We start from the raw sequence: 17,899 nt of genomic DNA, 5'->3' as shown, positions 1-17,899 counted from the left end.
AAACTGTATGGGCAGCGCTTATGGGTGGGGGTGCATATACTGTAGTAGGCACGCGCACCACTTTCATAAAGTCTTCCCTTCGTGGCGGGGGTTTTTTGGCTATGCATACAGTGTTTGTGTGTAGGGGTGCATGCAGGACAGCAGGCACGCGCGCTACATTTATAGTATTTCCTGCTTTTACTGGGGAAGTGTTTATAACTGTGGGAACAGTGCTTGTGTGTAGTGGTGCATACATGACAATAGGCACACAATCTACCTTTATGGGACGTCCAGCTTGAGCTGGGGAAGTATTTGGCACTGTTTGGAAAGTATTGATATGTGGGAATGCGCACTTTAGTGTGGACATGTGAACCCTTAGTGACACAGGCAGAAAATGACTCTTTTCGTGATTTCTGTGTGTCGCCGTTAAAACGGCATTTGATTGCAGGTGAGCAAGTTCTGTGACTGGCCCATTGACTGCTGTACAGACATTTCCAGCCGCCTGTAAGGGGACTGGGTAATGTTTTACATGTTTTAGAGAGAGTGGTCCGGCCTTTGCGAGACACGTACTCTCTCTTTTTCTTCCTATTGCTAGGAAGACTTACGAGGCTCCGGGTTCAGCACGATCTTGGGCCGAGGACCTCGTTGCTCAGGCAGCTTTCTTCGGCCAGCGGAATGCGAGCGGCGTCGAGCGTCCGTTTCAGGTCTGCTCTTTGGCTGGGAGACGGGAGGCGCCGCCCTAGCTCGCTGCTGCTGCTGAGGCGGTCTCTGGTGAGATGAGCTGGAGCGCTTGGGCAGGAAGTGACGCATAGCCTGCGAATCCTTCCGGGCCTCAGTAAAGCGTTCAGCGAATTCTTTTACCGCCGGTCCGAACAGGCCGCTTGGAGCGATAGGCGCGTAAAGGAATGGTGCCTTATCCGCGTCCTTCATCTCCGTTAGCGTCAGCCACAGATGGCGCTCAAGGACAGTCAAGTTAGCCATGGCCCGACCGATGGATTGGGCGGTGGCCTTCGTGGCTCGCAGGGCTATGTCAGTGGCGCTGCGCAGGTCCTTGAAAGCCTCAGGTTCAGGTCCAGACTCGTCCATGGTGCGGAGAAGTTTGGCCTGATAAACTTGTAAAACCGCCATTGAATGAAGCGCTGATGCAGCTTGGCCGGCGGCGGCGTATGCGCGACCGGCGAGAGCTAAGGTGGATCTGCAGGGCTTCGAGGGATGAGAAGCTTTGGCTTTCCATCCAGCGGTGGAGGGTGGGCACAGATGGTTGGCCACAGCCTCCTCGAGGGGCGGAGTTCCCTCATAGCCTCTTTCTCTCGCGCCGTCCACTGCGGAGAGCGAGGAAGAAAAAGAAGGCTTCAGGCGAGCAGAGTGCGGGGCTTTCCACGACTTTGTGAGTTCGTCGTGAACCTTGGGGAAGAAAGGAGAGGGTCTCTGTCGAGGGGCCTGCCGGCGCCCCTGCAGGAACCACTCGTCCAGCCGGCTGCAGGCGGGTTCTTCCGGAGAAGACCAGTCGAGCCCGAGGTCTTCCACGGCCTTGGACAGGATGCGGACGATCTCAGAGTCCATGCTGGTGCCCGTGTTCGTGTCCGCTGATGTCGATGGCGCGGGGTCGAAAACCGAGCCCGGCCAATCGTCGGATGCAGCGTCAATAGAGAGGCTGTCATCTTTTTCATCGTCGTCCCCTGACGCGCCGAACGAGACGAGACCCACCGCTCTGTTGGAGGGGTGCTGGTCCGCCCTCGTGAAATGGACTGGCGGCGGGGAGATCTCTGGTAGCGGTGAAGCACGCGGGGACTGGGCCGGCATGACGTCATTGAAGTCTACGTGCTCTGGCAGCCTCTGTGAGCGGCACTTTTTCTTGCGCGGCTCGAACGGAGGGAGCGGCAGCACGGTGGAAGCAGGCTCGTTTGCGGCGAAAGCGGCAAAGCGAGCGCGCAGCTCGGCGAGGCCCAGGGAGTCACATTCGGGGCATCCGCCCTGAGTGAGAGCAGCTTCTGCATGGTCCGGTCCCAGGCAGCGAGTGCAAATGATGTGACGATCCCCGTCAGGAAGAGGGCCTCTGCACGAGGCGCAGGCTGAAGGCATTTGCAACAACGCCTTGAAAATCTTTTACTTAATCAGAAAGTGTCGCAGAGGCGAGCGCTTGTAGTAAAAGGATACAGCGATGCGTGCTGGATGGCATAGCAGAAGGCTTCGAAGGCGACTGAAGGCGCCGGCGTCCTCTTAGCGGTCCTGCTGTAGGCTTTTCAACGGCGGGCGAAAGACTCCAACATTCCGGAGGATCCTGCGAAGAGAAGGTCTTTGCTGAAGGAGATTAAATCTGAAGAACTCTCATGACGGGGCGCCTAATATATAGCATTAAGCCACGCCCATCTTGGCGGGCTCTGAGCGCTGAGCGCAGCGCCGCCATTGGTCGCTGCGTTCAGAGTCACCCCGTCATTGGTTCGAGCAAGTTGCTGCAGCACAGCCAATGACCGAGCTGCCTCGCTCATTGCTGTCTGCTGTGCAGCTGCAATGCGTTTTACATAAAGACTTCAATATTTCTCGAGAAACGGAGTTTTCCCATAGTGTAAGCTACTTACGCAATACTCGTTCCCTCCTCTCAGGGCAACGAGGTTACATTAGTAACCGAGTCGATTTCTTTATTTCATGGTGTTCCCATAGCGTAAGCTACTTACGCAATAGGAGAGACCTCTTGATAGGGAACTGATTCAAGCTGTACATCCTAAGAAACCTCCAGCTGCACTAAAATATAAATAAACTCCAGCAACTTTCCTTGCGTCCCGTGTAGATGCGTCCCCTTCAGAAGTTATCATCCCTATACCCTCCTTCGAAGACAATTGCCAAAGTGATTCTTATTGGAAGATCTGTTTGGGACGACCCTATAGCATGGATCAGATGTCCCTGAGTCTTTTTAGCTGGAAGAGGGAGACTGCAGAACTTAAATGCTTATATCTTATGAAAACAAATTTTGTCAACGTAAGAAATTATCGTTTCTTGTGTGCACGGAATAAGGAGTCAATGCTAAAATTGCAATGACTGACAAAGCAACGGTTTGGTCTCATGGTGGCAAAAATGTGGATGCCATTATAGTTTGTCATTCAGTGTTAGTTATTTTTGACCCAAATTAATATTAGCAACCGTAGACGTAACAATTTATTAATTTTTTGCACGTTTTAATTTCTCTGAAATTTTTCACGTACCGCCTAGCACCCTTCGACCCCAGTAAAAATAAAAACCCTGCCCTAGATCAGGACTGAATTGGGGATTAAAACAGGTTTTGGGGATCAAAACCGACCCTGAATTGGCATTCTTCTTATTGGACAGGTAAACTTACATAACTGCAAAGCATGTGAAATATAGTGCCATAAGGACTGAACTGTGTAATTTTAGATAACTTGATCTTGCCTGCTAACGCTGACAAATTACAAGCTACCTTGCTTCATAACTTTCAAATAATTTAAACGATCTTCTCTTTATACTAAAACCTAACCCTAACCCATACAAAATATACAATAGTGCAACATAACTGCAGTGGAACAGTAAACTGTCTGGTATAGTTTGGTAGTATGTAGCTGTATGTGTGTATCGTATGCTATGTTAGCTGATAAGTAGTTTTATTTTAGTCTCAAAGTTTGTAGTAAAACAATCATAACTGTGTAATTTTAATTTTGCTACCTCAGCTTTCAGCATGACAACGTGTCTTTGTACATTACATCATTGTTTTGGCCGTTGCTAGGAGTGTGTGCGCAAGCACAAGCGGCAGGTAGATGGCTGCAGTTCATTTAACGGCCACAGGTGTCACTAATAACAAGGGTTTCTGAATCTTACGTACTGCACCTTTAAGAAATTTTATTAGCAGGTTTATGTGGTGGTTTACGGTAATTCGTCCCATGATCCTTTTCTGTTTAACGCTTTGTTTCCATCTACAGAAAAATCTTAATTAACACTGGCATTGTTTGTTGAGAATAGAAATAAGCAGCTCTATTAAGACATTAATAGGGCTGCCGGATTGAAGAACGACTATTTATATCATTGTTAAATACTGCCGTAAATTATGGACATCATGGCCAATGCTGTTGATTTTCAGACACAGTTAACATCCATAATGGAAATGTTGGCGAAGACCGCTATTGTAGAAATAGGCAAACTCTTCGAGGATAATTCATTGATGCTGCGTTCAGAGATATCAAGATGTACAAACCAAATTGAATCTCTGCGACAGAAATGTCATTTTCTGGAAAGTGAACTTCAAACAGCCCGGAAAACCGCTGGAAAGATGAACGGGACAGATGCTGCATTGAGCCACTCAGGACTGACAGGTCATTTATAGTAAAACTGACACTTTCTGATGCACGATGCCTGTTTTACCAAAGTTAAATGCAAAAATTGTGACTTAATGGATTGGTGTGTATTGCATTATGTTTAGTTAAAACTTTATATAATAATAAACAAGCTATATAATGGATAAAAGCATTCACTTAAAACAATATCATATGTTTTGCAGACACTGCACATCGTCCCGCAATTGACAATGTCTTCGGTAAGGAATGGTGCCTGAATCTATGGAAACATGAGGAGTCAAATGTTGGTCAACAAGAAGACCAACATCTCAGCTCTGCAGTCCTTATAGCGGAGGTTGGTCTACAACGGGGTGGGCAATTATTTTGTTCCAGGGGCCACATCGGGCTTTAAGTAGTGCATAGGGGGCCACTTTTGAGATACAATGTTCCGCATTGATTTTGTTTTCGTATATTTTAAGCTCAGAAATAGTTGTGTACTCAATTTTCTGAAGTGTATCTGTGACTAATGGGACTATTCCACAATTAATTGTTCCTGTTCATTTATTATTCAGTTTAACACTCTCAACATCAGGGGTCTGTTTTAATGGAAATAAATAAATAGACAATTATTGAACTTTTAATGTTTGTCGCAAATTGGCATAGGTAGGTGTCTAGCGTGGTAACAATCTCTGGGGCGGTACAACAGGGTACCTGCCAGGCAACCTCCACACAGAGCTCGCGATCTCGCGATGGGAGGAAGGTGCCCCAAATTGTGCCGTCCCAACCCACACAGAACTCGCAAGTTCGTGATGGGGGATAGGTCCCCCAAATCATGGCATCATGCCCCTGCACATTTTGCAAGTTCGTGATGGGGGATAGGTCCCCCAAATCATGGCATCATGCCCCTGCACATTTTGCAAGTTCGTGATGGGGGATAGGTCCCCCAAATCATGGCATCATGCCCCTGCACATTTTGCAAGTTCGTGATGGGGATAGGTCCCCAAATCATGGCATCATGCCCCTGCACATTTTGCAAGTTCGTGATGGGGGATAGGTCCCCCAAATCATGGCATCATGCCCCTGCACATTTTGCAAGTTCGTGATGGGGGATAGGTCCCCCAAATCATGGCATCCTGCCCCTGCACAGCTTGTAAGATCGTGATGGGAGAAAGTGGCCCTGACAGGCTACTCACCCTTAAAGGCTCTATATGGTTAGGATTTTGCATCAATGAAATCTATGAGGGGAGTGTTACATTTTAAATTAGGGATTACATGTAATTGCACAATGTAGCAGCAATCTGTAAGAATTCTGCCATATACTTTATTTATTGACTATAATTTAATTGGAATTTAAGTTATGTACTGTATATACTATATAATGTCAATGTGAATAGAATGTGCCATTTATTTGGCACCAAGTAAGCCAAAGTGGGCGAGTTTGCTTATTTTATTCTCAAAACATTACCGGTTTACATGTTAAAAGGTTCATGAAGCAGGTCTCGTCAATGGTTTGACTTTCCATTCAGCACACAACAGAATAACACCGGCTGCATGACTATGATAAATGATTACTGCAAGAGTTAGATTTACATACAGGTGCGAGGGGACTTCAACATTTTTAAATTGCACAAATAAAAAATACATATACTGTACATATTCGTCTCTCGCTTGCTTTTGCTTGCGTGTCAATGATGCCAAGATATATTTTAAATGTAATTTCATCACTGAGAAGGTTTACCTACAAACTTGGTAGCACCAAACATCACAAGCCACCTCAAAAATGGACACGGAGTGGCCGTATCCCACTTTTCCATGAGCAGAATATCGTACTAGAGATGGCTAAGTTTGTTCAAATGAGAAAGCGAGAGCTAGAAAGAGTGCACTTGCATGCAAGTTTGCCAGATTGCACAAATTAAGGATAACATTAGGCGTAATATTTCCAATTTGCAGAAGTATAAATCTCAAATTCGGGGTGTTGCATCTCTTATCTGGCAACCCTGAGTATGATTAAAGCTTGTGGAGGCGCGTTTGGTGCCAATGCAAGATAACTGCAATATCCAATGAAGAAAAAAACTCTTTTAGATTAAATGAGCCGCAGGTCACTTTAAACCATGTGGAGCCGTAAGTTGCCCAGGTTGGATCTACATTATGTACTGTACATTGAGTTCTTCTAAAGAAATATTCTGGGTTTAATAGAAGTTAAGATCTATTGACAGCATTTTTGGTAACATTTGATTACCACAAAAATGTATATTGAATTTTTCCTCCTTTTCTGTGTTACTGTGGGGCACTTACAATAAGTGAATGGGGGCCAATTTTTATGTGAAAATACTCCACTCCATAATTCAAGTATAACCACAAGACATAAAGGATATGTGTGTTAACATGAATTTAGTGTGATAAACCTTTTCTGTATAAAGTTATTGCTAATTTTACAACTTTGTTACCATGACGATGTAATGTCAACATTTAAACCATAAAATGACTGTAAAAATTACAATTTAAACTACTTTACAGCTCAAATGATAAATTTGTATTAACAGAAGAATTAAAGTGTTTTTATAAAATTATAAGCTTCACATTTCTGCCTTTTAAATCCCTCCAAAAATTGGCCACATTCACTTTTATTGTAAGTGTCTCATGTAACTTTGATTTTATCTGAAGAGGAACAAGTTGAAACAAATGTTTGTGTTAATCATCATTATGTAACAGATGCTGTCTGTTGAGCAACTTGTATTGAACCTGGAATATTCCTTTAAAAGCAATGTTATATCTTATAGTTCTCTCTTTTTTTCCATCCTTTAGCCAGTAAATTTGCTGGATGAAGAACCAGACATGGTCATGATCAAGGAGGAAACATCTGAGGATTCCTCTTCAGATAAAACAGAGGATGATCAGAATAAGAGTTTGAGAGGTATGTGGAGAGACAACTGGATAATGTATCCCCCTGAATTTGCAGGATGCATTCAGGTCATCCCATGTCAACTCAGCCAAAGGTCCCCTGCTCAAAATGTTATGTTTGATATTTTAATTTTTTTTTTTACTGATGAAAGATAAATATAAATTATAATGAAAGCCAAAATATGAAATACAATAGGTCAATATCAATCAATCAATAAATATTAATTTATATAGCACATTTAAAAACAACCAAGGTTGACCAAAGTGCTGTACAGTCAAAAGTATACAAACCAAACAAGCAAATATTATGATGCACTCACAGGGAACAGAGATTCAAGGAAGGTTAAAAGACAAAGAAAATAGATGAGATTTAATTTGAGTTTTAAAAACCAAAATAGAAGGGGCAGTTCTAATATGAGTCAGTAGACTGTTCCAGAGCTTGGGACCGACGATTGCAAATGCAATCTTTAGGGATTTGAACAAAAATAATAACATTTTAAAATCAATCCTATATTTGATGGGGAGCCAACGCATTGAAATCAGGACTGGTGTAATGTGGTGAAATGTATTTTTCCCCTTTAAGAGTCTGGCAGCCACGTTTTGGACTAATTGAAGACAGCAAAGAGAAGAATGGGAGATTCCAAAATAAAGCGAGTTGCAATAATGCAGACGCGATGAAACAAAGCCATGAATCATGGTTTTGAAATTGCTCATGGACAGGAAGAACTTTCGTCAGTAGACGAAGATGATAAAAACACTATTTAACTACAGCACATCAAATTTTAGGCTACTGTCAAACAGTACACCTAAGTTCCTAGCACGCAAAGTACTGTATGGGGTAAGAGAGCCTAGGTCAATGTCAAGATCGCTGTTGTCATTCGGTCCAAACAACACAATTTCAGTTTTTCTCTCGTTATGGTTTAAAAAATTGTGTGCAAGCCATGATTCTTGTTCTTCTAAGCACGGCTGTATGTCGTGCTTGACATTATGCTTTAGAGGGAAATAGATTTGGGTGTCATCTGCATAACAGTGGAAGGACACTCCGTATTTGTTGAAAATAGAGCCTAAGGGGAGGATATATAGAGAAAACAATAAAGGACCGAGTATTGAGCCCTGTGGTATGCCACAACAGTGATGCAATACAGAATATTAGTGAGGTCAAAGACAGACAGTGAATTTCCTATTAGTTAAGTATGAACCAAACCATTGCAGGACTGTACCTCGAATGCCCAAACATGACTCCAGGTGGGACGGAAGGATGTTAAGATCAATCAAATCAAAGGCTGAGCTAAGGTCTAATAGGACAAGAGCCATAGGTTTCCCAGAATCCGTAGTAAGTAAAATGTCATTAGAAAATCTTAGGAGAGCAGAGTCACAAAGTATATATAAAAAAATACATTTATTTTTTATTGAATATTGATGGAGAGCAACATAATTTGTGGGAAAATAAATAATAACGTAAATTATTTAAAAACATTTTTTAAAGGTGATGAGGCAATGTGGGGTTACAGTGATATTGTTTAAAAAAAAAAAGGGGGGGACAATAGTTAAAAAAATCTATGAAACTACTTTTGAGACAACAAGATGCTTTTTGAGTAACAAAAAGGTAACACTTATTCCAAATAAACACTTCAGAAAATGGTCTCCATTGTGATTAGATCAGTCAATGTGAGCCCACTTTGAATATTTTTCTAAAAAGTCTATTCACCCCACTCAAAAAAGTATTTTATAGTGGTCTTTAACCCCTGCAACAGGGGTCTTTTTACCCCAAAAACCATCCTTACACTTATTGGACACTGACAGTTATTAAAAAAACTTTAGATTTAATCACCTTGAACAAAACTGAAAATGTAAAATGTTGTATTTTGCCTAAAAATATATGTGATAATTTCAGGGATTTTCATTTGCTACATAAATTTGCCACATTTTAAAAATGTATAAATGTTAATTAAATCACTCTAAACTCAAACTTTAGACATTGCACACAATGACCTCATGGATCAGGAATATTTTGCAGTGCATATTGACAAACTGGTGTTAAGGAAAGTATAGTTTTGTTACTATTTAGAGTTTTGGGGGAAAATCAAATCAAATGTGCCTTTTACCCCAGGGGCCTTTAGTCCCGTTGTACAGAACTGAGTAATCCAATATTTTGGAAATGTCGACGGGGGTGAAAATTAAAATAATCACCTGTGACTTAAACGTAAAACTACAGGTAAAAAAAAAACCTAGAGAGGTGGCAGCATCATGATTTAATTTTTTTACAGAGATAGGTAGGTCTATTACCAAAATTCTAGCTTCAGAACCCCTTGTTGCATTAAATGCCAATGGTGTTAGTCTAATATGGGAGAAAAAATAAATACAAATTGGATTGCCTGTAACTCCAGAAATACACCAGTAAAACCCATCGAAGAGACTGCAAGTGTCATTTTCATTCCTGTCAAAAATCAAATATACAGCTACTTTGAAGATTTTATATAAAGTCACACTCAAGTGTGCTTTATTATTGAGCTGTACTTGTCAATGCTTTTTTCTGACCTTGGCTATTCACAGATTGCCCAATTGCACTATTGAGATCAGAAATATGTGAGTGCTAATGGAAACAATCTCTTGGATTACAGTCCATTGTTGTGTATATAAAGGTTGCAGGCTTCTCTGTGTGCTCTTACATCACTCTGTCCTCTTGTTAAACCACAACAGGTGCAGTCCAAGAGGAAATTAAAAGAATTCTCCCAGAATTGGACTTAAAAACACTTCAGAATATGATCAATCATCTTACTTTTGTGGTTGGTGTTGAGAAGATAGAAGACCTTTGCCTAGTAGAGGTCACAGATCTGCAGGACTTTTTGGAACCCATACAATGTCGAAAACTAGTAAAAACATTCAAACAAAGAGGTAAGACATACATTTAAAGCAACACTAACAGAAATAACATTATAGTTATGAATATAAATAACACGAGGCCAATGAAGTCGTGACCGATCACAAGAGATGGAAAAAACGATGCCGGACCAATCAAGGTTTTTCATTATTGTCTGTGAGTGCAGACTGCAACTTTCAACTTACAAGGACAAATATTTATTGTACAAGTTCTCAAATTCAATGTGGCTCTCGAGTTTTGCTACATTTTAGTCTTAACATTTTCTCTAGCCTTTATTTAATGTTAGACCAGATATTTCTTGTGGAGAGCATGAAACTGAGCTACTTTTTCTCCATCTGTTGTTTCAAAACATTGACCTATTATCTTGAATGCTTGTAAAGAAATACGTAATTTTAATAAATGCATTACATAATTTTTCTACTGAGATTGCAACTCAGTGAACAAAAATATGTTACAAATGATTTTCTTTGTTTTCAGAACATTATAGCTTTGCTGCACAAAGCTAATTAAGCATGGTTAGGGATGGGAATCGTTAGGAATTGAACCATTCCAGTTACTCCAAACGATTCTGGTTCATTTATGGTTCAATTAATGATTGTTTAAGTACTTTTGAGGAAGAAATATTTGTAAATAACAAATGCAATTAATATTGAATTTACTACCCTTAGTAGCCTGTTAAAAAAACTGATAGGAACATTTCAGATTTTAACAGAACAGACTCTTGCAAAAGTCATTTGTTCCATAAATGGACTATAGTGGTCGCGTCGTATGTTTAGCGCTGATATTGTGGTGGTGTTGCAGTGCTGTTGATTGGTAGTGCAGGAAACACTGTCAGAGTATTTCAGAATGGTGTCAAACTTTTTAGCAAAGTCAGGCCACTTCTGTTGACGATTGGGAGAAATTTGAAAATTAACAGGTAAAAGAGCCACTCACCTTTTAGATCCAGACATCGCCTGTCAATCAACTCGAGAACACCGCATAATCTGAGGTAAAGAAGCACATTTTATGATACCAGTGATTTTACTTTTGATTTGAAATTTGATCGTAATTTTGACCAACCGTTGTGGAGATTTCGGTCTTTCCCCATTCAAGTAGATAGGAGCTGTACTTGTATGCCACCTGGTTACATAGAAAAATAGCTTCCTGGGAGCATTCTAAAGATGGCCAAAAGTGGGCTGACTTGGTAGAAAGACTTTTATGGTGTTCCGTCCACACCGGCGAAAGAATGCATGTTATACAATAGAACCATTAATGGAACCGTAAGTCATGGTTCTGGTATTTAAATTGAAAAATGGAACCAGTCCTTAATAAATACCGGTTCTCTGTTCCCAACCCTAATCATGGTGCGGAGGCGTCTGAAGAGGGCAAATGGTTGCATTTTCAATATTTACCTGTTTCTCTGTATCTCCTTAAAGACTTTTTCCAAGAATTCAATGGACAAGAGGATGAAACAACTAATGAGATCACACTTACTCCAATATCATCAACTGAATCCCTTCCTGAACAGCCTTTAATTTCTTACTATCCTGCAAATTCTGATTGGGTCAGAAGTTTCCAGGTTCCTTGGGACCGCATGCCTGCGGCTCTTGTTCAGGCAACGTCAAATGGGGAGAGGGCACGGCCTGGCCCAAGAAGAGAGTTTGTTAGGATTGTTGTGGCAGCCATGCAAGTCCTTTGCCCAAACCCAAACTTAGCTGCCTGTGGAGAAGTGGCACGACACATTGTGTCTACGTATCCCCAAACATTTGGAGACATTTCTGAGGAAGGGGAACAGCTTGGAAATGGCTTTAGTTGCCTTCAAAGACAACTAAAAACTAGGGTAGAACACGTGAATAGAGACATTTTGGAACACAGGATTCGTCGACCAAGAAGACCAACAATAAAGAGATCTGGACATCAGGACAGTAACACAATGAAAAAAGTCAGATGTAAAGTGGACAGTTACGGATGCATTAATTGGCAACCTTCCTCCATTCCAGATGGAGAGACACCACATTCTCTTGAAATGAAGAGAAAGGTTGCGGCAGAGATTTTTCAGTCTGCTGGTCCAAGGGCTGCAGAGTTGCCAAACGTCGACGACTTAATGCAGCAGACTTACGTTTACCAGCGCCATATGATCAACTCATGTCCCCCTCCTACAATCAGTGAAATAGAAGTACATTGGCCATTCCTGTTCACCGAAAGAGGTCTCTGCAGGCACTTCAAAACCCTGACTGGCATTGACATTAGAAGTCGCTTCAGCGAAACCTTTATAACCAAGGCCAAGAGAATTTTAAACTACTTCCATAGTCAGAAACTGAAGTGGAACGGAGAGGTCCAGAGTCTCCTCAACGAGATAGATGATGACACCGCTGCTCCAAATAATAACAAGACTGCCATATCGGCCATCTTGTTAATGATGAACTACTTCAAGGAAAAGGATAATGCTTTGTTCATCTTAGCAGATGTAAGTAATTATGATGTAGTAAAAGTATATTTAAATAGTAGTAAATAGTCACATTAAAAGTCTTGAGCGGAGAGAGTAGCAGAGCGGTTGTGGTCTCTGCATAAGGGTTTTAACAGCTCTGTCTGAATGAAACTTGTAATATAATTCAAGCACCCCTAACATGTAGTAATGGACTACATCCAGATTACAAAAATCAAGTACCTGTTATTAGATTACTTTTCAATCAGATTGCAGTTAATTTTTTTGGATTACATGATTACATATCGATTACATACTCACCAGTCTTGACTTGTCAATTGGTACCTTCTACACTTAAAATGCGATTTTCATAAAAACGTGGAATAAGTCATCTAAAGGGGTTAGGGTAAGTAATAAGCAATCAGTAATACAAGTGATGCAATAAATAATCCAAGAGTAAATCAGATTATATTATTTTATAAATATAGGACTGGATAAAAATATAAATTTTATGCTTAATCGTGACCTTCATATGAACGATCCTGAGATCGTTTCTTAAAATCTCAAAATCAATCTTTTACTCTGCGCAACCCTTTACTATCGGAGTAAATCACTTGCTTATGCGACCAAATTACAAGCTCTGCGAATAAAAATGGCTGGTAAAAAAATCAGATTTTTCACTCGCTAGTTATTGAGTAGTATAGTGGCGAAGAACTTAAGCACCTTGGTCCTCTCACTGCATGTTGAGCGTAAACGTTTGGTTTGACTCGTTCCATGTAATGCATGTTCAAATCCTTTTGTCATTGAATAATGTCTCTTTTAATACCCTTTCTCTTCTTTACAGTCAGTTTTTTGTTTTACACAAAAAAAATAAACTCTTCTGTAGGACACTCAATGAACTGTCGCCATTCTTAAAGAGACAGTACCATTTTAGCACGTTTCTTGATATCAATGTAAATACTTGTGAATAACATGTAACAGAATATATATATATGGAATATAATATATGCAATATCAAGACAGATTTATTTATTTAATTTATGGAAAAAATTTATTGTACATTTTTTTAAAAGCTAAAATGTGACCAAAAACTAATATGATGATAAAATTAAATTTGTCAAAGTAACATTTCTGTAATGTACCAAGTTAGAAGGTCCTCTGTATAATTAACAGCATTAGCTGAGAGAGAATTTCCTTCATATGGAAGTAAAATGGACATCATAACCTAAATATACCCAAATTAATCTAAATCAGAAACTTTTCTGGAAATGTGAGTCTCGAAATCAAAATGGAATTGTATCCAATGAACACATTTGCAACACAGTTGAATAATGAAGTTTACCCTGAGTGTTGTTGAATTGAATATGCGAAATGGATATACAGAAAATGGTCCAAAAGCATCTCTACACCTTTATCGCGAAACACCTTTTATTTAATGAAAAGTCATGTGAATGCATACTGCAAACAACCACAGTGGCCAGTTGTTTCATCTGCTTTCTTTAGTGATCATATTCATAGAGAAGACTGTCTCCTTCCTGAATAGATATGTGAGAGTTTGTGGTGGACATATGAATAATAAGCAAGGAGTTAAAACTGTGCATGTTAAAAAGTAAATGGCCTTGTGTTAAATGGTTGTATTAAACCAGATATGACCCTCAGTTTGTGCTGAGAGTAGCCCATCTCCCTTTAAAGAGATACTGCTTAATTAAAACAACTAAGTAATCTTTTGTATTCAAGGAAACTTCCACCAAGATGTCCATCGAAAATGAACTGACCTTACCGGCAACTCCAAGGCTCATCATGCTTGGTAAGAGACATTTCTATAATACACTATGCATATGCTAACTTGTACTTGGATTTATGTATTTAAATTGACTCATTATATTTCAGGTGATACATTACTGACTTCATCCAAGTGGTTTATCAGCATTGAGGGCAGAGTAACACATTCAATAGACAACCAGATGGACTTTACAGCCGCATTGTCTGTGTTCTTTGGGTGCTTCTATGTTTTTAATATAGAGTATGAGGAGTCAGCCAGTTCTACCCTAGAGCTCATTCAGAGGTAAGTGATGAGCATGGAACCAGTCAAAAGTACGGTTTTGGCAACTGCCGTTTGGGCACTGTTTGTGGTTTATTAACAAAGTAGGACATATAAAGGCTTTAATATTTGGGGAAAGCTCTCTCTCTTCCTCCTTTCCTCCTCTCCACCTCTGGCTCTGCTTGAAGGCTATCTCTGCCTTCATCCCCCTTGTAGTATTAAACCATGTTCTGTAAAGTTTTTGCTTCAGATATGAATGATACCTAAAATCATGCAGCTTTATGCTCCGTTCATGTAACCGTAACTACACACAGTAACTCTAATGGTTAGGCTTATTGTTTAATGTATATTCATAATTAATCATTCAAAATAACTTTTATTGTGCATTAACATCAAGAGAACTCGCTTACAATTTCAATTACATTGTAATTTTATCAATTGATGGAATTGGATAAACAAGGTCATGAATCTCTGGTTATTCCACAACCCAAGGAAGAAAATATGATCTTCGTACAACCCCTTAAAACAGTGGCCAAAATGTATATTTCGCCTGAAATCTGATCTCATGTTCTTTAGATTCTTTGTAAGGATTAATCCTGAGGGGACGAAGTGTACCTCAAAATCAGGTACAAGCCGAAGGACAGGCTCAGCTGTACAAAGGAAATCTCAGAACTTCAATCCTCGTGTGGCTACATTTCTGCAGAGGCTTTCTGAATTTGAATGGAAAACATCAAATTAAGTAAGTGGAAGCAGTGATAAGAAGCTAAAAAATCTGTTTATAGAAATATAAAGAAAACGTCATGGTATTGAAGCATGTGATTACAGAGTATTAACTCATGATGTTTAAGGGGTCATGAAATGCTATTTTTTTTTTATAGTTTAATTATCTTCAATGAGGTCCACTGATAATGTTAAGTAATTTTTTTTTTTTTTTTTGCATTGAAACATTCATAATCTAGTAATAGATTAACATTTTCCACCCTGTCTCTGGCTCTCTGTCTGAAATGCTCGGTTTTGGCATAAGCGCCTGCTTAAAACAATGTACAAGACCCTCAACATTCTAAAACAAAATTTCAGGGTTATAAAACAAAATTTCAGGGTTTACACACAACTCACATCCAACACATTGCATCTGAATATATTAAACTGTTCATATCAAGCACAACTGTTAACATTCACACCCTGTCTACACCGGATGTGAGAGTCAAGTTGTGTAAAAAGCCATAGAATCCATTACTGCTTTGCGTTGCATTGCACCAACAGTAAACAGAGGTCTAGTTCCATTTTGCACTGCACACGCAGGCGCTACAACTGCCAACAACACAAATAAACGGTTTAGAAAATTTGTGTCGATGCGCCCGGTGTAGACGGCCTCAGGCCGTTGCGTCGTGTCAACGAATGCGCCTGGCGTAAACAGTGTCAGCACCATAAACCATCAAACAGTCAGAACATTTGAAATATTCATGAATGGAACTGTTAACTTACTGTTTTGCATCAGGTCCAACAGTGTTTTAACAGCCCCATCCTTCAATAACAGTTCCTTTGCATAGCTTGAATCGTTTTATGACTGGTTCACAAGCAATCCACTCTGATATGAGGCAAAAAAAACATTATCCATGCTAAAATACACTGAAGTCACATCCACATGAGGCGCATACACCGATCAGCCACAACATTAAAACCACCTGCCTAATATTGTGTTGGTCCCCCTCGTGCAGCCAAAACAGCGCCAACCCGCATCTCAGAATAGCAGTCTGAGATGATATTCTTCTCAGCACAATTGTACAGAGTGTTTATCTGAGTTACTGTAGACTTTAAGTAGAGAACGAGGTGTTTTTGCAGGTTGGTTTTGAGTTCTGAAATGTACAGTATGTTTTTATAGTAGAATGACCTCTTTATTGTCAAAATATCAAGGAAAATTTGATTCCTCATGACATGACTTCTTTAATTCTTAATGTAACTAACAATCTGTTGTTCTGTTCTTTCTTTGTTTGTTTTTTTATTCCAGCCCTGCATTGACCACTGATGGAGTACTGCTAGTACTGCCACAATGGACTACTACCATGATTTATTTTTTCTTCCACATTGTCACCTTGCATTTTTCCTTGTTACATGTACTGTTCTACTGGAATGTTGCTGGAATGTTTATATCATAATTATTATTAAGTTCAAGTCATCCATGCAACAATAAAAAATTAATAATCTTTTATTGTGCTTTTATTAAAGAATAACATCAACAATTTTGTACACTTTTACATTACTACAGTTTTATAGGATATTTACTGGTAGATTGCTGTAAAATATATGTATTGTGTACTGTAAATTTACTCTTCACAATACCTATTACAGTAATTTACTTGCAACAAACTCTTAATGTAAAATATTCTACACTAAAGACAGTACAAAAGATATAAAAGTTAATGAGTTTGTTGATTTTTTTTTTCTAGCAACATTCATTTCAACAGTGCACCACAGAATTTAAAATTAGTTATGCTTACAAAGAGGTTTTGATACACAAAAGTGAGTAATGTAGATTTACTCACTGATTTAAATCACTTCTGAATATTACGTGTTTAGTCTGAGAAAAGTCTACATTATCTCACCCAATAAACCCATTAATTATTATAATTTTTGCTGAATTATTTGCTGCAATATATGCAAAAAAACATGTTTATAAATGGTTTTCACTGAAACAAAGTCACAGACCTGTACATATATTTCAATAAACTACGAACATGGTTTTAAAACTGTATAAAGTAATTCCCAAATTCTAGTGAGATTTAAATATATACATGTATGCTTCTATTGTATGTATGTATCTCTGTATGTGTGTATATATACATACACACTGGCGGCCAAAGGTTTGGAATAATTTACAGATGTTTCTGTTTCAGAAGGAAATTGATACTTTAATTCACCAAAGTGGCATTCAGCTGATCACAAAGTATAGTCAGGATATTACTGATGTAAAACAGCACCATCACTATTTGAAAAAAGTCATTTTTGATCAAATCTAGACATGCCCCATTTCCTGCAGCCATCACTCCAACACCTTATCCTTGAGTAATCATGATAAATTGCTAATTTGGTACAAGAAAATCACTTGCCATTATATCAAACACAGTTGAAAGCTATTTGGTTCATTAAATTAAGTTTATCATTGTCTTTGTGTTTGTTTCTGAGTTGCAAAAGTATGCAATAGACTGGCATTTCTTAAGATCAATATTAGGTCAAAAATGGCAAAAAAGAAACTGGTTTCTCTTGAAACTCATCAGTCAATCATTGTTTGAAGAATGGTTTGAGGCTATACAATGCTTGAAATTGTCAAAAAACTGAAGATTTCATACAAAGATGTACACTACAGTCTTCCAAGACAAAGGACAACTGGCTCTAACAAGGACAGAAAGAGATAT

At 39.4% G+C, this 17,899-nt stretch overlaps 1 protein-coding gene across 1 annotated transcript; it reads left to right on the top strand.

The window, feature by feature from the left end:
• Positions 1-3,896: 3,896 nt before the first annotated feature.
• On the top strand, positions 3,897-16,690 carry zgc:113210 (uncharacterized protein LOC541387 homolog). Its single transcript, XM_052139063.1, has 9 exons — positions 3,897-4,298; positions 4,484-4,614; positions 7,065-7,173; positions 9,861-10,055; positions 11,457-12,487; positions 14,183-14,252; positions 14,336-14,510; positions 15,063-15,225; positions 16,495-16,690. Exons 1-8 carry the CDS (start codon positions 4,034-4,036, stop codon positions 15,223-15,225), a joined length of 2,139 nt encoding a protein of 712 aa, XP_051995023.1. The 5' UTR covers positions 3,897-4,033; the 3' UTR covers positions 16,495-16,690.
• Positions 16,691-17,899: the final 1,209 nt, after the last annotated feature.

Source organism: Xyrauchen texanus, chromosome 12, assembly GCF_025860055.1.
Source record: "Xyrauchen texanus isolate HMW12.3.18 chromosome 12, RBS_HiC_50CHRs, whole genome shotgun sequence".
Taxonomy (NCBI): Eukaryota; Metazoa; Chordata; class Actinopteri; order Cypriniformes; family Catostomidae; genus Xyrauchen; species Xyrauchen texanus.
Note: the sequence above shows the minus strand (reverse complement) of the source record. Positions and strands in the feature narration are given on the sequence as shown.

Coding starts and splice junctions, on each gene's coding strand:
- zgc:113210 (XM_052139063.1), top strand. CDS start 4,034: ATGGACATCATGGCCAATGCTGTTGATTTTCAGACACAGTTAACATCC. Junction 4,615..7,064: donor CTGCAGTCCTTATAGCGGAG/GTTGGTCTACAA, acceptor TCCATCCTTTAG/CCAGTAAATTTGCTGGATGA. Junction 14,511..15,062: donor ACCCTAGAGCTCATTCAGAG/GTAAGTGATGAG, acceptor CATGTTCTTTAG/ATTCTTTGTAAGGATTAATC.